Genomic DNA, 26,793 nt, shown 5'->3' with positions numbered 1-26,793 from the left:
CGGTGTGGCAGAGCTGGCAGGGGTGTGGCAGAGCTGGTGGTGGGGGCGGCGGGGTGGCAGAGCTGGCTGTGGGAATGGTGGGGCGGATTTCTGGTGGTGGAAACTGCAGTGCTGGCATTAGGGTTTGTGGTGCAGCAGTGCTGGAGTTTGTGGTGCAGTGGGGGACGCCAGTTTGGCAGAGCTGGCGTTGGGGGACACCAGTTTGGCAGAGCTGGCGTTGGGGGACGCCAGTTTGGCAGAGCTGGCTGTGGAGTTTAGAAGTATTTGCATTTCTAAGGTTCGCTAACTGTCAGCAGTTTATCGGCATTCATCTCGGATTGTCCGCACCGTACACTGTAAATGGATCTGGATTTTCTCGGTGAGCACACATGGTTAAGGTTAATGCTTGTTGAACCTTCTACTCATACTAATAGAAAAATGTTACTTTGCAGGTATCTCCACCGTCTCACAGACACCGGAAAAGGCCAGCGATTACATCCACCCACTTCTGAGTTATGCTGCATCCTACATCCCAAAGACAAAGCACAAGGAGACCCCACTATACGTCCTGTGTACAGCCGGCATGAGAGTTCTGCCAGAGAGGTGAGACCTTCCTACAACCATCAATATGTCTGACCAGCTTTAGTAGGGAGGGAAGGCAACATTGTAGGGAATGCTGACTCTGCTATTGATAGTTTGCCTAGTTTTTGGCCAATGTGAGAGGTTTTGTTGTATAATATATTTTGGGGTTTGGTAGTATTTCAGAAACTGCATTAATGATTTGCACCCTTCAGTCAGCAGGCAGCCATCCTTCAGGATCTGGTGAAGGACGTTCCTCGGGATTTTGATTTTCTGTTCTCCGATGCCCATGCTGAGGTGATCTCTGGAAAACAAGAAGGTATAGTAATAAAGGTTCAATGCAATAGAGATTGAAATAAGTGTTTGCCACACTGTCCCCGTGTAACCCCATCATAAGCCCTGCAGTTCCCCGGACATCCCTCGGGAAGGGAACACATGGATGTTGAAGGAGCTCTACACTGGTGATGGTCCATTGCTCAGAGACACGGGTTTGGTTGGGAAGAGACAGTCAACGGGATATGAGATGGGTGTACATGCATTGAAGAAATTGTCTTTGCATCATTGTGGGGGAAGGGGGGGGTGTATTTTGTAGTTTTAGTCTGCACCTCTTACTTGCGATCATCTGGCAGCAAAGCCACCCAGCCCATGGAATGTGGAGGAGTATTACTGGCAGGACACTGGATTGTCCCTCCAATCCGAAGATTAGAACATGGTCAGAGTTTAGTTCTGCTTTACCTGTCAGTTGTTGGCACCTGGTTGTCGTGTACCATAATGGCCGCAGCGGGGCCCAGAAAATGAAGAGCTTTCCTTCTAGAGCTCTGCACTCTCTCAGTAATTGGCAGACCTCCAAGCAGAGGGGGAAGGGTCAGGTCTGGATCCTCTAATATCTTCATATGATGTTAGTTGTGATTCCAGGAAAGTTGTAGAATTGAATTAGAATCTATGAGAGCCCTTCCCTGACAACCATTACTAGCAAGGAGGGTCTCTGTAAAGGGCGTAGTGGAGGGGGGGGGAGGGGGGGGGCGCAGGATGGGATTATAGGAATGGGTGCACAGTATAGGAGTGGGGGGTGGGGCGCAGCATGGGAGTATAGGAGTGGGGGGCGCAGCATTGGAGTATAGGAATGGGCACTATAGGAGTGGGGGGCACAGCAGTATAGGAGAGTGGGCACAGCAGTAAAGTAGTAAAGGTGTGGGGGGCGCAGCATGGGAGTATAGGAGCAGGAAAGGAGAGGGCACAGGATAGCAGTATAGCAGCATGGGAGTATAGGAGTGTGGGTCGCAGCATGGGAGTATAGGAGTGGGGGGCGCAGCTTGGGAGTATTAGAGAGTGGGCACAGCAGTATAGGAGAGTGGACGCAGCATGGGAGCAAAGGAGAGGGCGCAACAGTATAGGTGTGGGGGGGGCAGCATGGGAGTATAAGAGTGGGGGCACAGTATAGGAGTGAGGGGCGCAGCATGAGAGTATAGGAGTGGGGGGCACAGCATGGGAGTATAGGAGAGTGGGTGCAACATGGGAGTATATGTGTGGGTGCAGCATGGGAGTATAGGAGTGGGAAAGGAGAAGAGGGCACAGGATAGCAGTATAGCAGCATGGGAGTATAGTAGTGGGAAAGGAGAGGGCACAGGATAGCAGTATAGGTGTGGGGGGCGCAGCATAGGACTATAGGAGTGTGGGTGAAGGATATAGCGGTATAGGAGTGGGGGGGGGGCGCAGCATAGGAGTGAGCACAGCAGTATAGGACAGTGGGCGCAGCATGGGAGTATATGTGTGGGAACAGTAGAGGAGTGGGCACAGCAGTATAGGAGAGTGGGCGCAGCATGGGAGTATATGTGTGGGCACAGTATAGGAGTGGGTGCACTATGGGAGTGGGCACAGCATAGGTATTTAGGTTTCTAGGTGGATAAAGTAAAACTTGTATTTCTTTGGGGCCCATTTTGTTCTGTGGCATTCTAATAAGGTGCGGTAATGTTCAGTACATGTCTCGGTGTGATGCGGTACTATTCATTCTAAACAGCATCCCAGCACACCTTGCTATGCACATTCATTGGCTTGTTGTTCCATATTTTGGAAACACGCAGTGTGTTGGTGTGTCACGTCACATCCCTAATGCATATTGTGGCCACATGACTCCTGGGTGCTGGCATGAAGAAGACCCGATGGTATGAAGGTCCCAACCCTGATCAGCTTTTGTATGATTACTGTTACAATTCTATACAAAATGTAAACTTGTGTTGTGTTTTGATTTTGTAGGAGTCTATGCGTGGATCAGTATAAATTCTGTTCTTGGACGGTTTGATCATGTCATAGATGGTGAGTCAGTAATTCATCAAATTTACACTAATAGTAAGCGCTCATTACACTCCTCCTAAGCACCTTGGCAGGGTTTCACCAGGGTGGGTGCGCTGTAGGAGGCGGTGATGTATGCAAGTGGGAGGAGTGTAGGGATGGGCAGAGTATAAGAGTGGGCGGAGTGTAGGGATGGGCAGAGTACAAGAGTGGGCGGAGTGTAGGGATGGGCAGAGTACAAGAGTGGGCGGAGTGTAGGGATGGGCAGAGTACAAGAGTGGGCGGAATGTAGGGATGGGCAGAGTACAAGAGTTGGCGGAATGTAGGGATGGGCAGAGTACAAGAGTGGGCGGAATGTAGGGATGGGCAGAGTACAAGAGTGGGCAGAATGTAGGGATGGGCAGAGTACAAGAGTGGGCGGAATGTAGGGATGGGCAGAGTACAAGAGTGGGCGGAATGTAGGGATGGGCAGAGTACAAGAGTGGGCGGAATGTAGGGATGGGCAGAGTACAAGAGTGGGCGGAATGTAGGGATGGGCAGAGTACAAGAGTGGGCGGAATGTAGGGATGGGCAGAGTACAAGAGTGGGCGGAATGTAGGGATGGGCAGAGTACAAGAGTGGGCGGAATGTAGGGATGGGCAGAGTACAAGAGTGGGCGGAATGTAGGGATTGGCAGAGTACAAGAGTGGGCGGAATGTAGGGATGGGCAGAGTATAAGCCCTTGTACACACGGTCGGAGAATCTGTCGGAATGAGTCTTATCGGACCGTGTCGTCAGATAATCCGACTGTGTGTGGTATGCATCGGACTGATTCCGTCCGAATCTCCGTCCGACCCAATTTTCCAACATGTTGGAAATATTTCCCGACCAACTGGGCCGGACGGACCTAATCCGATCATGTGTAGAGCATTTTCATCTGACCAAGTGCCACGCATGCTCAGATCAAATTCCTACATCAAAGCTATTGGCTACTAGCCTGAATGTAGTCCCATCGTAATGAAATTACGTCATCACGTTCTGAATGATCGGATTTTTCGCCAACTTGGCCCCACCGTGTGTATGCAACAGTTTCGGACACAATCCGTCGGACTAAATCCGACGGGCAAAATCCGACGGATTTGGTTGGCAAAATCTCTGACCGTGTGTACAGGGGCTAAGAGTGGGCGGAATGTAGGGATGGGCGGAGTATTGGGCGCAGTACAAGCCCAATGCAGAGATTCCCCACTTCTGAGAACAGGAAGTGCAGCGTCTCCATTTTCGTCTCCAGCGGAAGGACACGGGGCTTTGGTTTCCTATCCCTATTCCTACCCCTCACCCTAAACCTAACAGTAATGTAACCCTTGGCACTGCTAACTAATCACAAAAAGCAAACTTTTCACCTGATGGGCCTGACCGTATCCAGAAAGTGTTTCCATCCAAAGCTTCTAGTCTCAGAAGAAGGACCAATGACAACGAATGATCCAGAAGAAGTGAGTGGTATGGACGCAGTTGGAATTAAATACCTGAAGAAAAACAGACCTTTATAGGGGTGCAGGAGGTTGCACCGTAATGTGGTTAGGATTACAGGCTCAAACAACAAATAAATGCGTTTCGCTGCTCTAGAATACCTAATTCTTAAAGTGGTTGTAAACCCCCGATTGGCGCTTTAGCCTATAGGTAAGCGTAGAATAAGGCTTGCCTATAGGTAGTGGAAATATCTCCTAAACATGCGCTGTTTAGGAGATATCTACCTTGTAGTGTGCCGATGATGTCATCGGCGCATGTGATGTGAACAAACAGACCTCCGTGCCGTTTCTTCACTCGCAAGTGCCCGTGACGTCATGCGGTTTCCGGACAGTCACAGAGCCGGAGTCTGCGGCCCCGGAAAGAAGAGGGGCGAAGATGGATGTGGCCACCAGCGGGAACAGCGTGGGCTTAATTTGCAGGTAAGTGGCATATGATGCATACATGATCCATTATGCTTTTACATCATAAAAGAAGAGCAAGGGAAAAAAGAGGAAGTAAAACCCATCTGGATTTACTTCCTCTTTAAATAAATGATCGAGAGAATCAATATCCACTGCGTAGCACACATTCAGTTGATACGCACTTATAGTGCTCCACCCAAAATTGGACATGAACGATCAACTACCAATCCCAATGTAATATAAAGATCTCATATCAGTGGATATTGGTTTTCTCTATCATGTATTAAAAGTTCACCTTTTGAAAAAAAAATAGAAAAAAAATAAGTGCACACTTGCAGCTGCCATTGGCTCTCCCTGCTGTCAGTCGCATTCTGTGACAAGGAGGCGGTGCTGAGCCGCACTGTCCTTTATCCATAGACACGGACAGGGTGGCTCGGGAGTGAGCCCTCTCTAGTGGCCCTACAGAAAGCAACTTTCTATGGGGACACTTGGTGGGAGGAAGGAGCCAGAAGCGCTGCTGGGACCCCAGAAGAGGAGGATCGGGACCGCTCTGTGCAAAGCCATTACACAGAGCAGGTAAGTCTGACATGTTTATTACTTTATAAAAAAATAAAAATAAAATAAAAAAACTGTCGCTTTAAACAAAGAAAATGATATTCCCCAGTAGTCCCTTCTATTGCTCTCTGCTTCCTCCAAATTTACAGATTCTATATTATTTTATTAAATTTGTATTTATTTTTTGCTCTCCATGGTCCCATTGTATGTCCGAGCATAGCCACCCTCTCCTGCTCGCTCCTGAGATGGACTGTGAGCTGCTTACTATGGGATGCGTAGTTTGCAGTGTAGATGACTGCAAGTAACCTTCTGAACAAATAGAAGTGAGGGGGTGGAGGGAGGTTAGGGAGCTCAGAAGATGTTACAAGGAGGCAGAAAAAAAACAAATGCAGCAGCATACACGCGACCGTTTTTTCCGTCATAATAAAATCTGACGGCCTTTCTGACAGAGCTCCGCTGAAACAGACTTGCCTACACACAATCACACCACAGTCCGGTCGTTTAGAACGTGATGACGTACAACAGGACTAGAAAAGGGAAGTTCAATAGCCAGTAGTCAATAGCTGTCCTTGCGTCGTTTTTTGGTCCGTTGGACCAGCACACAGATGAACGTTTTTCCCGATAGGAATTGATTCCATCGGAAAGATTTACAACATGTTCTATTTCTATGTCCGTCAGAATTTTTGAAAAAAAAAAAAAGCCCACACACGATCGGAATATCCGATGAAATGATTCCGTCTGACTTTTTCTGCCTGTACACAACATAAGAAACCATTTCATGAAAAATAAGTTAGAGGGGGTCATGAAGTAGAGGATGTGTATGGAGGATTTCTGGAGAAGACATTTAATGTCAATGTAACCTGTATGTTGCTGTAGAAGAACACGTCAAGCATGGTAATACCTGATGGCAGTGATGTGTCTGATGTACTAATGGCCTTCCTCTGTACATCCAGTAAGCGGATTGTTGCGTTCTTTAGATGAAGATGCCGTGGTCGCCGTGACGATCGGTACCCAGGAGGAAGCCATCATCCGTAAGAGAACTGTCGGCATTATAGACATGGGTGGCGGCTCACTCCAGATCGCCTACGAGGTTCCGAAAACCATGACCTTCCCGTCGGCAGAGCACGTATGTATCCTTATCCCCTTCAGAGATAACTGGAGAAATGACCAAATGGTTCAGACATCCAGGAAATGTCATCTCTTGTCTTCCAGGAGGAAGTGGCCAAAGAGATGTTGGCTGAATTCAACTTGGGGTGTGATCTGCAACATACAGAACATGTCTACCGGGTCTTCGTCACCACCTTCATGGGCTTCGGGGGGAACTTTGCTCGGCAGCGATATGAAGACATGGTTTTCAATGATACCATGGCAAAAAACAGGTGAGATGTATGTGATGGGGGGGGGGGGGGGTTGTCTGCATGGAGTATGTATGCCCTTCCTGTGCTTGCATTCTTGTACTAACAAATGAGTTGGCAGGGTAATCAGGTATTCAACCCCATCTGGCCTGTCAAATGCTTGCAGTGGCCACGGGGGGGAAGAGAAGAGGTGGCATATCAACACATGGCCCACCAGGAAGGTACCTAAATTACTTTTTCTATTACAGGTATTACATCTGACAGGTGGGCAGCACAGTGGTGTAGTGGTTAGCACTCTCACCTAGCAGTAAAAAGGGTCGGTGGTTCGAATCCCAACCACGACACTACCTGCCTGGAGCTTGCATGTTCTCCCTGTGCCTGCGTGGGTTTCCTCCGGGTACTCCGGTTTCCTCCCACACTCCAAAGACATGCAGCTAGGTTAATTGGCTTCTGTCCAAAATTGGCCCTAGTAGATGAATGGGGACTTTGGATTGTGGGCTCCTTGAGGGTAGGGACCAATGTGAGTGTGCAATGTACAGGGTTAGGGGTAGACACTCACTCAGGTTGAACTGGATGGACTGGTGTCTTTACTCAACCTTACTAACTATGAAACTATGAAACTAGGTATGCTTTAAAGCAGTGGTCATCGGCCCTGTCCTCAGGGCCCACTAACAGGCCAGGTTTGCAAGATAACTGAAATACATCACAGGTGATATCATTTGCTGCTCAGTGATTGCAGTATTCTAGTCTGCATCTCCCCCCAAGGTAATACATAAAACCTGGCCTGTTAGTGGGCCCTGAGGACAGGGTTGATGACCACTGCTTTAAAGGATAAGTTCACCTTTTTATAAAAAAATAAAAAATAAATGCTCATCTTTTATGCACATCCCCTCTCTTTCTTGTGCTGGAGACGAGCACACCAGCTCTAGCCAGTGTCTAGTGTCCTAAATGGCTAGATTGATAGCATTGCAGTGGGAGGGCAGGGCCAAGTCCGGCATTCGTGTCTATAGATGCAAATGCTGGACTCTGGAGCATGCCCGCAAGGTAACCCCCTCGGAGAAGCACTTCTCCTAGAGGGTTATCTGATGTGGGGAGGAGCCGACAGAGCCGTCGGGGGACCCCAGAAGCGGATGTTCGTGGCCACTCTGTGCAAAACAAGCTGCACAGTGGAGGTAAGTATGACATGTTTGTTATTAAAAAAAAAAAAAAAAAGATCCTTTACAATCACTTTAAGGAACTCAGTCAAGTGATAGCCAGATCGTTGTTCCTAATTTTTACGGACAGTCTACTGACTGGAATGGTAGCAGCTGATTGGAGAAAAGCCAATGTAGCACAAATATTTAAAAAAGGGCCAAAATACATCCCTGGGAATTACAGACCAGTTAGCCTAACATCAATAGTATGTAAACTCTTGGAGGGGATGATAAGGGACTATATACAAGATTTTAGTAATGAGAACGGTATCATTAGCAGTAATCAGCATGGATTCATGAAGAATTGTTCTTGCCAAACCAATCTATTAACCTTCTATGAGGAGGTGAACTGCCATCTAGATAAAGGAAGGCCCGTAGACGTGGTGTATCTGGATTTTGCAAAGGAATTCGATACAGTTCCCCATAAACGTTTACTTTACAAACTAGGGTCAGTTGGCATGGACCATAGGGTGAGTACATTGATTGAAAACTGGCTACAAGGGCGAATTCAGAGGGTGGTGATAAATGGGGAGTACTCGGAATGATCAGGGGTCGGTAGTGGGGTCCCCCAGGGTTCTGTGCTGGGACCAATCCTATTTAATTTATTCGTAAACGACCTGGAGGATGGGGTAAACAGCTCTCTGTATTTGCAGACAATACTAAGCTAAGCAGGGCAATAACTTCTCCGCAGGATGTGGAAACCTTGCAAGAAGATCTGAACAAATGAATGGGGTGGGGCAACTACATGGCAAATAAGGTTAAATGAAGAAAAATTTTAAATAATGCATTTAGGTGGCAAAAATATGAATGCAATCTATACACTGGAGGGAGAACCTCTGGGGGGATCTAGGATGGAAAAGGACCTGGGGGTCCTAGTAGATGATAGGCTCAACAATGGCATGCAATGCCAAGCTGTTGCAAGCAAAGCCAATAGAATATTGGCATGCATTAAAAAAGGGATCAACTCCAGAGATAAAACGATAATTCTCCCGCTCTACAAGACTCTGGTCCGGCCGCACCTGGAGTATGCTGTCCAGTTCTGGGCACCAGTCCTCAGGAAGGATGTACTGGAAATGGAGCGAGTACAAAGAAGGGCAACAAGGATAATAAAGGGTCTGGAGGATGTCTGCTTTGGGGAAAGTCTCTACAATTGACCTTTATTCTCTCTGGAGAAGAGACGCTTGAGAGGGGATATGAATGCAATGTACAAATACTGTACTGGTGACCCCACAACAGAGATAAAACTTTTCCGCAAAAGGGAATAAAAAGGCACGTGGCCATTCACTAAAATTAGAAGAAAAGGGGTTTAACCTTAAACTGTGTAGAGGGTTCTTTACTGTAAGAGCGGTAAGGATGTGGAATTCTCTTCCACAAGCAATGGTTTCAGAGGGGAGCATCAATAATTCAAAAAAAACTATAAGATGGGCACCTAAACGACCAGAACATACAGGGATATACAATGTACTATTGAAATATAAGCCCACACACAGGTTGGATTGGATGGACTTGTGTCTTTTTCAACCTCACCAATTGTGTACCTCTCTTCCTCAGCTCACATGCATGCTGTGAACACTGTTTAAATATGTGAGCATGACCTACGGATGCGCTCACCGCTGCACGTAGGAACGGGGGTGCTTTTTTATTTATTTATTAAATTTATTTTTATTTTTAGATTTTTACTCAAATAAAAAATTGTTTACTTTCGCCCTAGACCAGAAGTGATGTGTGACTCTGGTCCTCCAAGAACAGCAAATTCTCCTGCGCTCTGGTTTCTTGGTCTTTGAAATGTGATATATATACAGTTTTGAAATGGTGTAGTCACTAGGTCTTGCAGCCCTCCTTTAGAACATTGGGTGTTCAAATACTAGAGAGAAAAAATACAAAAGGGGGGAAGGCGCACTGACCTAGTGCATTACCATAAAACAGCTTTATTTAAAATTAAATCAAATAGCAAAATGGCTACTCACAAACGAGTATTGATCAAAGGCAAAATCAATACAAATAGATCCATCGCACCAAACGTTTGGCGAATCCAGACCAGATGTCCGAGGAATTGGTAAATACCTCTACGGAAATGGCTAACGCGTTTCGGGAGTGACCTCCCTTTCTTCAGAGCCCTTTTTGGCTGGATCTATTTGTATTGATTTTGCCTTTGATCAATACTCGTTTGTGAGTAGCCATTTTGCTATTTGATTTAATTTTAAATAAAGCTGTTTTATGGTAATGCACTAGGTCAGTGCGCCTTCCCCTCTTTTGTATTTTTTCTCTCTGGTCCTCCAAGGCCATTGAGGCGATCAGAGACGATCTGGTCTCTGTTAGTCTCAGTGACCAGCCGGCCGCACTGTTGGATCATTTCTTGGGCGTGCCAGAGGTGGGGGGGCTTGTCCCCTCTCGCTGCTTCTGAAAGTGATCTAGCGGATGAGCCGCTCTGACTACTTTCATGAGAAGGCCAAAATCACCTGGTGAAAAAAAAAATGTCTGATTATGGATGATACCCTTAAAAGCAAAAGATCAAAAAAAAAAAAAAAGAGGCCTTGTCTACATGGGACCGGAATTGACATCATACCAATGCTCTAGTCCTCCTAGGACGCCATCTTTCCTTAATTCATCTATGTGCCCAGCTGCTGCCAGCGTCGGATCAGTTCCCAGAGCTGCCGCTCACTCGGGTAAGCCCGGGAGCAACCGGAAAGCAGGGGGTAGTTTCTAAAAGTGATCCAGCAGCAAATGTGCTGATCAAACCACTTCTATCAGACTGACGCCTGAGGGGAAAAAAAAATGATCCGGGGCGTGGCCTGAACATGGAGGGATAGAGACGTGCACTGCCTGAGCTCCCGGCCGTCTCTCGCCTCATCAGACGATTCTGCCAGCTGACCCGCACGATGCCCGCTTCGAAGAAGAGGAACTCACACAAGACCGGCAAATCGACTCGTCCGCCGACTCCAGCGGCGCATACGAGCACTATAGAGCGGCTCTTTCACTCTCAACACCGCTCCTCGGATCCCAATATGGCGCCGGAGCGCGCCCACGAGGAGACGGACCGGGCGACCTGCTCCTCTCCAGAATTGGACTCAGAGACCTCTCAGGCTTCCTTCCTCGCCCCACACATGGAAACACCTAGAGCGCCTCGGACTGCCCTGGACTCTGTGGAGACCCCCAGACCGGTACCACCGGTGGATGCGGACCTCCGACTGCTTTTACAGGCTCTTCCTACGAGGGCCGACATTACCGCCCTGATTGACAGGGTGGAGGAAGCTCACCGTAAGGAAATAGCGCTGGTCAGGGGGGAAGTGAGGGACCTGTCCACTAGAGTTGCGGGAGGGGAGCATTCCCTCTCGGCCTTGGACGCCGGGTGGAAGCAATGGAGGCCTCTCAGGCGGTGACCGCGGACATGCTTCTTACCCAGCAGTTACGCCTGGAGGAAATGGAAGACCGCAGCCGCAGGAACAATCTGCGGCTGCGGGGGCTACCTGAAGCGACGGGGCCTGAGGATCTTGCGGACACTGTCGCTGCGATCTTCCGCAGCATTCCTGGAGTGGACCTGCCTTCCCGTCTGGAGTTCGACAGAATACACCGTGCTCTGGGGCCCAGGTCCGCAGACCTCACCAGGCCACGAGACGTTGTGTGCCGCCTGCACCACTATGGCCTCAAAGAAGAGGTATTGAGGAAATCCTGGGAGGCCCCTACTCTGGAGTTCGATGGTGCTGAGGTGCGGATTCTACCAGACATATCCCGTGCCACCCTCCAGAGACGTGCCTTAATGAAACCCCTGCTGGATCTTGCACGGCGCTGTGGAGCCACGTATCGCTGGGGCTACCCGCTATCCGTTACCTTCCGTAAGGACCAGCGGATCTTCACTCTGCGGGCTATGGACTCGTTACCTGCCCTGTTTAGGTTCCTGGATGCGGAGCCTATCGCAGTCCCGAACTGGCTGGCGACTCTTCCCCGTTCGCAGGGACAGGGGCCGGACCTGCATCGTAGCGGCAGTGATGACCGTCCGCCCAGACAGCAGCGACAACGTCGCAGACCCAGGGCGCACTCCGGAGAGGGGCCCCGTGAGCTCTGAGGTATCTTTTACTTTATATTACTTTGTCTGCTGCCGTTCCCCCAACCCATTTTTTTTTTGCCCCCTGCTCTCGGATTACGAGGTGGTAGTTGCCATCACTGTTTCACCTTGCTACGTGCACTCTTTGAGCTGAGACTGTGGAATGGATGACTGGTGCCCCCCTCCCCTTCCCTCCTCTCCCCCCCCCCTCTGGTTGCCCTCGTGCTGTTGGCAGGTCGGTCACCCCGCAAACAGGTGCCGTGTGGGGAGCCTCGCCGGTACATACACCCCTTGGGGGTGACGCACCTTACGACGGCCCTTCTCTCCTCTCGGACTGCAGGTTACATGGCCGTCCGACGTCTCTGTAGCAGCCCATGGTAAGCTGACCCCACAACTTGCAAGTTTCTGGCAGAGGGGCACTATCCAGTGTAGACTTTGGATTTTTTGCTGCAGGATTCCCATGCTGTTCTGACTGCTTCTGGGACATGGCTGCGGGGCTTGCGGTGGGGCGGGGGGAGGGCTGTTTTTTTCAACTACCTACTACCATGCTTTACATCTTTTTTGGTTGGGCTCCTATGTACTATATAACGGACATAGGGTATGGTTGGCGCACATCACTTGCACTCTTTAATGGGGGTACTACGCTGTATTCACGCAATGTGGGGGGAGCTGTTCCTGCGCGAGTGCCCCGTGGGCCGGCGCTGGTTGTTTGGGGGGGGCGGGGGGACTTGGGGGGGGCGGGGGTTGTACGCTCCCGGGGGGGCTTCTGGTTGCCCTGTCAGGGGGTGTTGCGACCGGCTGCCCGCCCTCTCAGGGCTGCTATTAGTTCGGATGATTGGATACGTGATCGATCTGTTTACTTAAACTGTTAACTTGTGGTTTAGTTCTCTAATTTTTTATTGTTTAAACTTATGTTGAATGTTTTATGCGGTTGCACATAGTGCATCTATGACTTCTAAGAGGCGGGGGGCGAGCCTGCGGAGCTGGGTCTCTGGTTTCCTGTCAGACTCGTCCCCACCAATAGGCCGGCATATTGCCCTGGGGGTCACGGTTAGTTCCCCCGGGGTCATTATATGCTTCTACTTGTTTTCTAGGGAGACAGGGGCGCTAGGCCCACTCCCAGGGTACAATTGTTTGTATCTATATTTCTCCCTTCTCTGCTCGGTTACTTCCCTTTTCTACTCCCTCTTTCTCTTCATTTATTTCTCTCTCTGACCTCTGTGGTCCTATCTCCCCTCTCTTTCTTTTTGCTCTTGCTCGCTACACTCCGTTTCACAGGTCCTCTCCCTCCCCCCCCTCTCACCCCGCCCCCCCCCCTCTCTTTTCCTCCTGCTCTGCCCCTTTCTGCACTCTTCCTCCCCCCTCTATTACCGTCCCCGTCTTCCCCTCCCGGTGTACCCCCCTTCTCTCCCTGCCCCATCCACCCCCCCCTCTCTATAGTTCGGTGGTCCCCCCGGTTGCTAAATGGCAGTGCCACGTTTGAAGGTCCTCTCGCTCAACGCGAAGGGCCTAAATACGCCTGAGAAGCGCCGCATGCTTTTAGCTGATTTGAAAAGATTGCATGCTGATATCGCCTTTGTTCAAGAGACCCATTTTAAACCGACTGCACTGCCGTACCTGCGCAATAGACATTTTCAATGGACGTATCACTCCACTAACCCGCTAGCTAAATCCAAGGGAGTCTCCATACTCCTCTCTAGTAGACTCCCGTGGCAATGCCAGGGATCCCTGTTGGATCCCTCGGGCAGATATGTGTTCCTCAAGGGGCTTATTGGTCAGGTGCAGGTGACTCTGGCGGCCGTATACGCCCCTAACGAACTCCAAGCCACTTTTCTGGAGAGGACAATGGAAAAGCTGCAGGAATTTAAGGTTGGGCAATTGCTGCTCGGAGGGGATTTTAATGTCCCGCTGATCCCTTCTGCAGACACGTCGTCCGGCCGGACGTCCCTGCCGATTGCTCAGCTTAAACGCATTGCGAGGACACTGCATGACTCACAACTTGTAGATGTCTGGAGGCTACAACATCCGGGGGAAAGAGACTACACGTTTTACTCCCCCATGCACAAGCTCTATACCCGAATCGACTACTTTCTAATTCCCCACTCCCAATTGCACGCAGTTGAATGCTCCTCCATAGGCGATAGGACCTGGTCGGATCATGCGCCGATTTCCCTTACGTACAGGTTGACCGACACTTCCTCCCTGACAAATAGATTTTGGCGTCTAAACGAAAGTCTCCTACAGACCCCGGAAGTCTTAGATGATGTCACCAAAACGCTGCGCTGTTATTTACAGGAAAATGACCTTCCGGACTGTCCACCGGGTGTCCTGTGGGAGGCCCACAAAACGGTAGTGCGGGGGGTTCTGATACGGCACGGTGCACGGATTAAGCAGGAACGCGCTGAAAGGCTGAACCAGCTTCTGGGACAGCTACGCGTTGTAGAGGCAAGACACAAACACGCTCCCTCGCAACCCTCTGAAACTGACCTACTGGTGATCAGAAAGCAGATTACGGACCTATTATCTTATAGAGCTAAAGCTGCCATCCAATCTTGCCGTAGGATGACCTATGAGTCCGGGGACAAATGCGGGAAACTCCTGGCAAGATTGGTCAGGGAACGTAGGCTTCTGACATATGTTCCTCATGTCGTGGCGCAGGGGGGTCGGGGAGTCCATTTACCCATGCACATCACTAGTGAATTTAGAAATTTCTACTCAGACCTCTACAACCTACAAACATGCCCCGTGTCCCCGACCGTCCTGACTGATTACTTGGAAAAGTCTCAAATGCCCTCCTTGTCCCCGACAGAGAGGGAGGATTTGGAATCCCCCATCACTTTAGCGGAAATCCACAAAGCTATAGGGACCATGAAGCCAGGGAAGGCCCCGGGACCAGACGGTTATACACTGTCGTACTACAAGCGCCTGTTGGACCTGCTAGGGCAACCCATGCTTGCTCTGTTCAACGCAATAGGGGAAGGCGGGGAATTTACTAGGGACTCGTTGGCCGCTCACATCTCGGTGATTCACAAGGAGGGGAAGGACCCGACATGCTGCGGCAGTTATCGGCCAATTTCTCTCCTAAATTTGGATCTCAAAATCTACACCAAGATTTTAGCTACGCGGCTAGCGGGCCATCTCCAGCGACTGGTCCATTTGGATCAGGTTGGATTTATTCCGTCCCGTGAGGCCAGAGACGGGACCACAAAGGTGCTGAATCTGATTCATGTGGTGCGGAAGACGGGATTGCCGTGCGTACTTTTAAACACAGATGCTGAAAAGGCTTTCGACCGTGTAAACTGGCCTTTCATGTTTGCGGTACTCCGGCACGTAGGGCTGGGCGACCGAATGATCGCTCGTATATCTGGGGTGTATTCCACGCCGACGGCCCAAGTGAAGGTTAATGGGGCACTGTCAAAGCCTCTATCAATCAATAACGGGACACGACAGGGTTGCCCACTGTCTCCTCTCCTGTTTGCATTGACTCTGGAACCTTTTTTGGCTACGATCAGGCTGAACTCGGATATACAGGGAGTGGCCGTGGGGGGTGTGCAACACAAAATCTCGGCTTATGCCGACGATATGCTATTCACGTTAACCAACCCAGGCATTTCCTTACCCAACCTACTCAAGGAATTTGAGGTATATGGAAAGTTGTCCAATTTGAAAATCAACTTTAACAAATCGGAAGCCATGGGGGTGTTGCTCCCACCACGGTTGCTCGCTGCTCTACAGTCCAGCTTTCCGTTCAAATGGACTCCGACCGCCCTGACTTACCTAGGCACTACTATTCCCCCGGACCTTACAGACCTCTATGCATGCAATTTTCCCCCTTTGCTGACTAAGACGCGGCTGCTTCTGGACTCATGGCATAAGGGGACCCACTCTTGGTTCGGTAGATGTAATCTACTTAAAATGTGCATCTTACCAAAATTTTTGTATTTGTTTCAGACTCTGCCGATCAAGATCCCCCCTGTTTACTTTAAACAGGTACAGGCATTGTTTACCCGCTTTGTCTGGGCACAGAAGCAGCCTCGAATACCGCGCTCCCAATTATCTCTTCCAAAACGACACGGAGGGGTGGCGTTACCAGACGTTCGGCAGTACTATAGTGCCTCCCATTTGAGTAGGGTGATTGATTGGGCCCGCAACCTCCCCACTAAACTGTGGGCTCAGATAGAACAACATCAGTGCCCGGTCCCGCTGAAGTCTGCCCTATGGTGTAGGGCTGTGTTGCCGAAGGAAGTGAAGACCCACCCGCTTATAGGCAACACCTTGTATCAGAGTGAGAGGGCGGCGCTCCAGCGCTCCCTGACAACCACGTCGTCCCCACAGACACCGATTCTGGGTAACCCTAGCTTTCCGCCGGGTTTATCGTCAACGCAGTTTCGCCAATTACGTGACTCTGACATTACTAAGGCGTCTCAGTTTGTAGCGCGCGACGGCTGGGTTTCTATTGGTGCCCTTATGGACCAAAGGGGTCCCTACGGTTTAGATTTTTGGAATGCCGCGCGTCTGCATCACTTCCTCCAGTCCATCCCGAGACCCTTAGCTCATTCTAGACCGCTGACGGTATTTGAGGAGTACTTCTCTGGCACGGAACCTGTCCCCCGACTTCTCTCTCAAATGTATATGCTCCTAAATACACCGCCGCCATCGCACCGGATCTCTAGTCTTGCAAAATGGGAGGGGGACCTAGGCTACACCTTCACGCCAGCACAGATTACGCAGGTTCTACGGTTTACCCTGAAATCCTCCATATGCACCAAAACACAGGAGCTAAATTATAAAATCCTCACGAGATGGTACCTGACCCCGAGCCGCCTCCACCTTGTCTTCCCGGACACGCCGGCACATTGCTGGCGTTGCGGGGAAGATAGAGGCACGCTCATGCATGTTTTTTGGTCCTGTCCTAAGCTCTTGGACTTTTGGACTGCAGTCCGAAATATTGCCCAAAAATTTACGGAATGGCAAATTCCGAATGACCCAGCCTTCTTCCTCTTACATTTATCGGACTTGCCTCCTAGGAGATATGCGCGGTCAATCTTGCGCCACCTCACCAACGCGGCTAAATCTTGTATCCCTCTGCTCTGGAAACAACAAACCCCCCCTTCCGTGGCCATGTGGTTGCGGAGGGTGGAAGAAATTAACAAACTGGAAGATTTGATACTGACCGCTCAGGATAGGCAGGAAATTTACCGAAAGACCTGGTCCCTCTGGAATGTGTTTGTGTACTCGGCAGAAGGCAGAGCCCTTATAGGGCACTAGAGGGAGGCGGTGGGCTGACAGGCACTCGTACAGGGGACTCCGAATTTCCTCGGTTCTTCTTCCCTAATCTTTTCCTTGCCCCTTCTTCCCTTCTCCTTCTTTTCCTTACCCTCCACCCCCTCTTTTCATTACCTCTCTCTCCTACGCCGCCCCCCCCCTCCCCCCCCCTTTTTTTTTCTTTTTCTGCTTTTCTTATCTTTCCACCCTTCTTTCTCTCTCTTATATTTGTGCACGGTTGCAAAACTTTTTTTTTTTTTTTTGTTTTCTTTATATATATGCGACCTAATGACTGTTTACGGTGGCTGTGACTCGGCCTCTGGATATGGAACTTGGGCTATTCACTGTACTAGGTATATTCTTAGACCCCCTTGCCGGTCCTGGCAGAGGGGGGATTCCTGATGAGGTTGATTCCATATTTACAGTGTAATATGTAGCTGATAGTTGTATTTCCTGTTACCATGCTGCACATTGTGGAGGCTGCGACCTCCGCTGTCTTTGTTGTCTCCTCATTTCTCTTGGGGGCCCTACCCCATGTATGTGAAAACTTTGAATAAACTAATATTTGCAAAAAAAAAAAAAAAAAATGATCCCGGAGTTATGGCACACTGCAGCCATGATCCTGGTATTAAAGCGGGAGTCCGCCGGGAGTCCGCGTTTTTTTTTTTTTTTTTTTTTTTTTTTTTAAAGCCAGCAGCTACAAATACTGCAGCTGCTGACTTTTAAAATAGTGACACTTACCTGTCCAGCGCGCCCGCGATGTCGGCACCCGAAGCTGATCTCTCGATCGTCTTGTCGGGTGCTGCCGCCGCCATCTTGGGTATGGGAATCAGGAAGTGGAGCCTTTCGGCTTCATTTCCCGGTTCCCTACTGCGCATGCGCGAGTCGCGCTGCGCAATAAGGATGGACCCGCTGCCTCTGGGATCTGTGTGTTTCCCAGCAGGCAGTGGGGGACTTTCGGAAAGGGGAGCGTAATCTTCGCCCCTTTCCGCAGAGAGCTATCCTGGAAGTGGGTGCAGATACCTGTACTGTACAGGTACCTGCACCCCCCTCCCCCCTGAAAGGTGCCAATTGTGGCGCGGGAGGGGGGGAGGGTTCCAATGAGCGGAAGGTCCACTTTAGGGTGGACCTCCTCTTTAAACATCAAAGTAATGCCTTTTTTTTTTCCAGGTAGGCAGTCGGCAAGTGGATATAGTACTGACCTGTTGTGATGTGAACGATTGGTGTGTGTAACAAATGTTGGTGAATGAAGAACCTTAAATATGTCCTGGTTGTGTCTATCGTAGTTCTTGCTTACAAAGCATTCTTCTTTTAGGATTTCAAAAGATCAGACTGGTGTGAACTCCAACACTCCATTTTTGGACCCATGTTTGCCCGTTGGCCACAAAGACCAGCTCCAGCGACAGAACCTGGACTTCCACATTCTAGGGAAAGGGGATTGGGACAGCTGCCGGCAGCTACTCGAACCGATATTGGCCAAATCAAACGACTCTCAGGCCTATCTGAATGGAGTGTACCAGCCAGTGATCGACTTCTCCAATAGCGAGTTCTATGGGTTTTCCGAGTTCTTTTACTGCACAGAGGATGTGCTGCGTATGGGGGGAATGTACGACAATCAGAAGTTCTCCAAAGCTGCCAAGGTAATGGCCTTAGAAATTACTTAGTCCGCAGATTCTGGAGAGTATGCAACTTCTTATTATGTTCCTTCTGGTCTCCTTCCCAGGATTACTGCAGAATGCCATGGACCACTTTAAAAGAGCGCTTTAAAAACAATCTCTACTCCGCCCATGCTGACCTGCACCGCCTAAAGTAAGTGCACCCCGGAGCTTCCTGTATGGTACTTCTGGAAGTAAAAGTCTTTCTAGGATGAATGCCATTTTTACATGGCCAGCCTGTAAGTGAAAGCCAGTGCCACAGTCTCAGATGAGTTTGAACATCCACCCCAAACATCATCCTCTCAGGGCTTTAGATTTGTGTGTTCTCACTGTCTCCTTCAGATTTAAGTATGCTTCACTGGCAGGACCAAATACATTTTAGCATTGTCAAATGAACTGTGGAGTAGTTATGAGTTGGATGTGAAAGGAACTGAGGAGTAGTTATGAGCTGGATGTGAAAGGAACTGAGGAGTAGTTATGAGCTGGATGTGAAAGGAACTGAGGAGTAGTTATGAGTTGGACGTCAAAGGAACAGAGGAGTAGTTATGAGTTGGATGTGAAAGGAACTGAGGAGTAGTTATGAGTTGGACGTCAAAGGAACAGAGGAGTAGTTATGAGTTGGATGTGAAAGGAACTGAGGAGTAGTTATGAGTTGTATGTGAAAGGAACTGAGGAGTAGTTATGAGCTGGATGTGAAAGGAACTGAGGAGTAGTTATGAGTTGGATGTGAAAGGAACTGAGGAGTAGTTATGAGCTGGATGTGAAAGGAACTGAGAAGTAGTTATGAGTTGGATGGGGGTGGCAAAGGAAGAAATAACTCCTATGACATTATTGAGGATAAAGGATAATATAAAGAGAACCTTAACCCTAAGGATTAGGTGGGAGATGAGGGTGGGAGAAAGTCAGTTCTGGGACTGTATCAGGTGAAAGAATAGTATATAAAGATTAGTAACTGGTGGGTCTGTGGAATTTCTTGTGTCCTCCTCAGTTGGTGTTATACAGTAACACATTCTGCATCTATTTTCATTGTTGGCTCCTCTTATTCCTGTAGAATGGGGAGTTTCTTCCTCTCCTTCACACAAGTCCAGGTTGAGAGTAGAGAATCTCTGATAATGAGTGTCTCTCATTGCTGAGTACTTAGGACATCTTGGTAGGAAGCAGGGGCATTGCTAGGTGGAAAAAGAAACAGAATAAGCATGAAGTCCAGGCTCCAGCACCGGGGGGGGTGGGGACATACACTGACCCACATTGACCTACCTGACCCACACTGACCTACCTGACGCACACTGACCTACACTGACGCATACAAACCTACCTGACGCACACTGATCTACACTGACCTACCTGACGCACACTGATCTACACTGACCTACCTGACGCACACTGATCTACACTGACCTACCTGACGCACACCGATCTACACTGACCTACCTGACGCACACTGATCTACACTGACCTACCTGACGCACACTGATCTACACTGACCTACCTGATGCACACTGATCTACACTGACCTACCTGACGCACACTGATCTACACTGACCTACCTGACGCACACTGATCTACACTGACCTACCTGACGCACACCGATCTACACTGACCTACCTGACGCACACCGATCTACACTGACCTACCTGACGCACACCGATCTACACTGACCTACCTGACGCACACTGATCTACACTGACCTACCTGACGCACACTGATCTACCTGACGCACACTGATCTACATTGACCTACCTGACGCACACCGATCTACACTGACCTACCTGACGCACACAGATCTACACTGACCTACCTGACGCACACTGACCTACCTGACGCACACAGATCTACACTGACCTACCTGACGCACACTGATCTACACTGACCTACCTGACGCACACTGATCTACACTGACCTACCTGACGCACACTGATCTACACTGACCTACCTGATGCACACTGATCTACACTGACCTACCTGACGCACACTGATCTACACTGACCTACCTGACGCACACTGATCTACACTGACCTACCTGACGCACACTGATCTACATTGACCTACCTGACGCACACTGATCTACACTGACCTACCTGACGCACACTGATCTACACTGACCTACCTGACGCACACCGATCTACACTGACCTACCTGACGCACACCGATCTACACTGACCTACCTGACGCACACCGATCTACACTGACCTACCTGACGCACACCGATCTACACTGACCTACCTGACGCACACTGATCTACACTGACCTACCTGACGCACACTGATCTACCTGACGCACACTGATCTACATTGACCTACCTGACGCACACCGATCTACACTAACCTACCTGACGCACACAGATCTACACTGACCTACCTGACGCACACTGACCTACCTGACGCACACTGATCTACACTGACCTACCTGACGCACACTGATCTACACTGACCTACCTGACGCACACCGATCTACACTGACCTACCTGACGCACACTGATCTACACTGACCTACCTGACGCACACTGACCTACCTGATGCACACTGATCTATACTGACCTACCTGACGCACACTGACCTACACTAACCTACCTGACGCACACTAATCTACACTGACCTACCTGACGCACACTAATCTACACTGACCTACCTGACGCACACCGATCTACACTGACCTACCTGACGCACACTGACCTACCTGACGCACACTGATCTACACTGACCTACCTGACGCACACTGATCTACACTGACCTACCTGACGCACACTGATCTACACTGACCTACCTGACGCACACTGATCTACACTGACCTACCTGACGCACACTGATCTACACTGACCTACCTGACGCACACTGACCTACACTAACCTACCTGACCTACACTAACCTACCTGACCTACACTGGCCTACACTGACCTACACTGGCCTACACTGACCTACCTGACACACACTGACCTACCTGACCAGACTTCAGGTTTCCTCCTGCAGCTCAGCGGCATGCCCTTCACACAGTAGAGTAGACTCCAGGCAGCCAGCTCCATGATAAGGAGAGAATAGCCGCCTGCCCCAGCGCCGAGTGGAGTTGGGATCTTCTCACAGTGGTGTGGTGGCCATATTGTAATTTCCGCCTTCTGGAGCCTGAAGCGCCTATGATAGACATTGCACATCCCGTGGTCCCCACATTGGACCAGTGGGATGTCCATAAGCGCTGCAGGCTCCAGAAGACGGGACCTGCTATTGCACTCGGGTCAGATCGGACCCTGCTCGGCGGCAGCACTCGGAGCTAATAATAGAACCGTGCCCATCCGAGACCCGGGGCTTTTTGAGGACCCACTCGGGGCTTCAGCCACCGTCAACCCCCTCCCCCCCGTCGATGCCAATAGTGGGAAGTCGCCTTGTCCTCCTCCTGGGCACGCTGTGTTTTATATTTATAGTAGAGTGTTTCCAGCACCCATTATCCCTCTCTTACAGGTATCAGTGTTTCAAGTCTGCCTGGGTGCATAAAGTTCTCCATGATGGCTTTCATTTTCCACACGACTATCCAAACCTCAGGACTGCCCAGCTGGTATATGACAAGGAGGTTCAGTGGACGCTTGGTGCCATCCTTTACAAGACCCGCTTCCTGCCTCTCAGGTAAGTGCGCACCTGTGCGGGATCACCAACCTGTAACCTTCTAATGATTTTTATAAATTAATATTATTATTTTTTTAAATGACAAACTTCTATATATTTGGAATGGAATTGCACAGAGCAGCCATGAACCTTCCCTTCTCAGGGTCCCCGCCGGTACGCCTGGCTCCTCCTCTCTACCCAGCGCCCCCACGGGAAGCTGCTTTCCATGGGATCACTTGAGCGTGCTCGTTCTCGAGCCACACTGCTGCATCCATTAACACAGACAGTGTGACTCGGCCCCACCCCCTGCGCCCCCTTCCCTGAAATTGAATGACAGGAGAGGGAGACAGTGGCAAGAGCGGCTGCTCTCATGCACATTGCTGGATCGGCTCATGTAGTTGAATGAAGCCCGTTATTTAGTCCCAACGCTTTCCAAATACGCAGCGGCTGAAAAAAAGCATAGATGGGAATGTGCCCCGTAGGAAACCATGTAAATTAACTGTAGTGCGCTTCTGTAAAAAGCACCAAAAAAAAACACATAGATGGGGTTAAAGAGACTGAAACGATCCCTTTTTATAGTACAAAAAAAAAAAAAGCAGATAGTCACTACTGTAAGGAGTTCATTTTTTTTTTTTACTGTAGAAATTTTTACAGTAGTGATTATTTGCTCTTTTTGTACTTTAAAGGGATAGTTTTAGTTTTTTTTTAACCCCATTATGTTATTGGCCGATTAATCGATTCTGAAAATAGTAATCGATTCATTTCATAATCGATTAGTTGTTTCAGCCCTAGACAACAGAGATCGAAAAAATTGTCTACACCCAAATAACAATAGTTTTCGACCCAGAATCTCTCACACTTTATATATATCACTTTTCATTTCACAGGGATATTCGTCCGGAGAACGCTCGCCCAGCACACGTGAGTTGGTATCGCATCTCCTTTGTTTACAACCACTATTTATTCTTCGCCTGCATTGTGGTGGTTCTGCTCTCCATCATACTCTACATTCTGCGACTCCGACGCATCCACCGGCGAATGGCGAGGGCCTCTGCTCTGGACTTATTGCTGCTGGAGGAGGGAGGAGGACACCTGGTGGCAGACTCCGGTATTGCCAGATGAGCTCCAGCGCTCAGTGTGTGACTTCAGCACATTCCGATGTTCTCTGTTGACGCACCTTCAATGCACACTTTTTTTTTTACAGACTTCTTGGTGAACGTCGGTTCTTTCTGCTCTGTCGGGAAGCAGCAGGCATTCGGAGGATCTGCAGGGAGTTGGACTTTCCGGCCTGACCCAAAGTGTACCTGTCATACCTTTTTATTGTGCTACCGCCTTGATTTCAGCTCCTAATGTTGTCACCTTCCTCTGACATCACACAAACCAAGGAATGCTTCCTAGAGTCTGAGAGTGATGCCACCATTGGTTTATGTGATGGTGGGGGGGGGCGGGCTTTAGATTAGGTGTTGCGCAGAGCAGAATTGTTTTAGAACTCACTTGTAGCAAAAGCTGGGGAAAGTTTAACCCCTTTGAGCCGGCACCTCCCGTCCCTTTAAGGAGTTTAGAATTCATAGTCGTGTGACTGGGCGGTCACATGATCAGAAAGCTCCTGATCGCAAGCAGTAATCAGGAGTTTTCAAGTAGATGCCGGTAACTGTTCTGGGAGCGCACTCTCTGCACCAGCAATTCATGCAAATATGAGGCTGCTTGGGGCCAAGGCCCACCCTCCAAGAGGCCGCATATTTGCGTGCAGACGGTGCCAATGGGTTAACCTCTTATCACTGCCTGTTAGATGAGGCATAGACCTGAAAGGGCTGCACGGTTAAAGTGTGTGTGTGTGTGGGGGGGGGGGGGGGTGTTACCATCAACTTAACATTGATTTCTTGGCGGGCATATGAGGGATGCCCCTAAACCAGGGGTCTCAAACTGATGGCCCTCCAGCAGTTGCGAAAACCACAAGTCCCATGAGGCATTGCAAGGCTCGCAGTTACAAGCGTGACTCCCACAGGCAGAGGCATGATGGGACTTGTAGTTTTGCAACAGCTGGAGGGCCACCAATTTGAGCCCCCCCTGCCCTAAACACTGCTTTTGTTTAATTCATATCCCATTGGGAGGTTAGAAGGATGGAAGGTGATGGGAAATCTCTCCAATGGAGAAGGGTTGGAACCTCTGCCTGGTTTTTATCGCTCCCTGTCCCAGGATCTCTATGACCTCTGCTCCCTTTCTTTCTTGTACTGGATTTTGTAGACATAAAGGCAGCTGAAATACCTCCAGTCAGAAAGAGCAACACAAACCCTGACAGCAGTTCTAACCCTTCCTGATTCTATTTAAACAAAAAAAAGAACTGGTGATGGACTATAGTGATTAAGGGAAGGGGATGGTGAGCGGGGATTATACTGTAAAGGAGCTTTGCCAGACGTGACACATTCCCTTTTAAAAAGAGAAGTATAGGTCTGGGGGTTATTGAAGATTTATACTTAGCTAGCTAAGTGATGGCGAACCCTCGCACCCCAGATGTTTACTACATTTCCCATGATGCTCCACAACACTGCAGAGTGCATGAGCATCATGGGAAATGTAGTTCCAAAACATCTGGGGTGCCTAGGTTCGCCATCACTGACCTAGGTGGATGCTGCATTTACTCATCCCCCCCCCCCCCCCCCCCCCGGGCGCCTCTGCACTGAGAACCGAACGATCGAACACTGCCGATGGCTCGGTTCTCACAGCTCCCCGAGCAGAGAGCTGCTGACTGTCCAATCAGCAGCTCTCCTGCTCTGCTCCTCCACGCTCACTGAAGCGCTGAGCTGTGGAGCGGCTCGCTGAGACGGCTATCGGTCCAGACACCTGGCGGATACAGAGTCGGGATGACGCGGTGCCTGAACTGATGTGTGTGACGTCAGCGGAGAGCGGACTTCAGACCGCTCTCTGCTGAAAACGGGTCACAGGAGTGCAAAACATAGGAGAGGCCCAGCCAAAACGAGCTCAGGCTGGACTTCTCCTTTTAACCACTTCAGCCCCAGAAGATTTTACCCCTTCCTGGCCAGAACGCTTTTTGCGATTCGGCACTGCGTCGCTTTAACTGACAATTGCGTGGTCGTGCGACGTTGCACCCAAACAAAATTGACGTCCTTTTTTTTTTTTTTTCCTACAAATAGTTTTCTTTTGGTGATATTTGATCACCTCCTGCGGGTTTTTATTTTTTGCGCTATAAACAAAAAGAACGACAATTTTGAAAAAAAAATGTATATTTTTTTTCCTTTTTGCTATAATAAATATCCGCTAAAAAATATCTAAAAATTTTTTTTTATTTTTTCCTCCGTTTAGGCCGATGGGTATTCTTCATATTTTTGGTTAAAAAAAAAAAAATCGCAATAAGTGTTTATTGATTGGTTTGCGCAAAAGTTCTAGCCTCTACAAAATAGGGGATAGTTTTATAGTATTTTAAAAAAATTTTTTTTATTAGTAATGGTGGCAATCTGCGTTTTTATTTTTATTTTATTTATTTTTTTATCGTGACTGCGACATTATAGCGGACACAACGGACACTTTTAACACCATTTTGGGACCATTGTCATTTATACAGCGATCAATGCTATAAAATGCATTGATTACTGTGCAGATGACACTGGCAGGGAAGGGGTTAAACACTAGGGGGCGATCAAAGGGGTTAAGTGTGTACTAGTGAGTGATTCTACCTGGGAGGGTGGGCTACCTAGGACATGACAGCAATCACTGCTCCCGATGACAGGGAGCAGTAGATTTCCTGTCATATTTCTAGGCAGAACGGGGAAATGCCTTGTTTACATAGGCATCTCCCCATTCTATCTCTGTACACTGCAATCTTGGGCCGCCGGCGAACAGTGAGTTCCCATGACCCGCGGGCACGCTTGTGCGACGGGGGGCACGCGTGCCCGATGGGCGGCAAATTTAAAGGGAAGTACAGGTACACTCTTTTGCCTGCCTGTGCCATTCTGCCGATGTACATCCGTCGGCAAGCGGTTAAGAAACAAAGATGGCAGCTCCTGGGACCATTTTAGCAGAGGTAGGTGGCCGCTCACTGCTGCTGTGAGGATGGAGGGTTGTATGTTTACTATGGTTGTGCAAGTCCAATGTTAAATACTGATTTTATGGTCCATTCCTGTTCATTAACCCAAGAGCCACAACTGATGTCATACATCAACAAGTGATGTCATAGTGCTGAAGTTTTCTATTATTCTCAGCCGGAATTAATCCTTCTATGTTGCCTGTCGCTTCAGCAGAGACTTGGCCAATGTTCTGTGACCAAATACTCAACCAATCGCCACGGAAGACCTACCACAGCGATGTCTTTTGTTCTAGTGAGCCGAGTGGCTGCATCCTCAATGGACATTCCCATTCGTACATTTTT

At 49.2% G+C, this 26,793-nt stretch overlaps 1 protein-coding gene across 2 annotated transcripts in view; it reads left to right on the top strand.

Moving 5' to 3' along the window:
- ENTPD7 (ectonucleoside triphosphate diphosphohydrolase 7) overlaps positions 1-24,253 on the top strand; it is a 47,407-nt gene extending 23,154 nt beyond the window's left edge. The window contains exons 5-13 of one of the 2 annotated variants that reach the window (XM_077455649.1): positions 432-582; positions 774-877; positions 2,812-2,871; positions 6,287-6,435; positions 6,522-6,688; positions 18,480-18,804; positions 18,888-18,973; positions 22,269-22,430; positions 23,297-24,253. In XM_077455649.1, the coding sequence (XP_077311775.1) occupies positions 432-582; positions 774-877; positions 2,812-2,871; positions 6,287-6,435; positions 6,522-6,688; positions 18,480-18,804; positions 18,888-18,973; positions 22,269-22,430; positions 23,297-23,531 (1,439 nt within the window). In that variant the 3' untranslated portion in view covers positions 23,532-24,253. Of the gene's footprint in view, positions 1-431; positions 583-773; positions 878-2,811; positions 2,872-6,262; positions 6,436-6,521; positions 6,689-18,479; positions 18,805-18,887; positions 18,974-22,268; positions 22,431-23,296 lie in introns of both variants that reach the window. The other variant, XM_077455648.1, reaches the window with a different exon arrangement.
- The last annotated feature ends 2,540 nt before the right edge of the window (positions 24,254-26,793 follow it).

The sequence above is a fragment of the Lithobates pipiens genome, unplaced genomic scaffold (assembly GCF_037356315.1).
Source record: "Lithobates pipiens isolate NorthernLeopardFrog02 unplaced genomic scaffold, aLitPip1_a1.2 Scaffold_25, whole genome shotgun sequence".
In the NCBI taxonomy this organism is placed as follows: domain Eukaryota; kingdom Metazoa; phylum Chordata; class Amphibia; order Anura; family Ranidae; genus Lithobates; species Lithobates pipiens.
The sequence above is the reverse complement of the archived record's forward strand: the minus strand, read 5'-3'. Positions and strand labels throughout refer to the sequence as shown.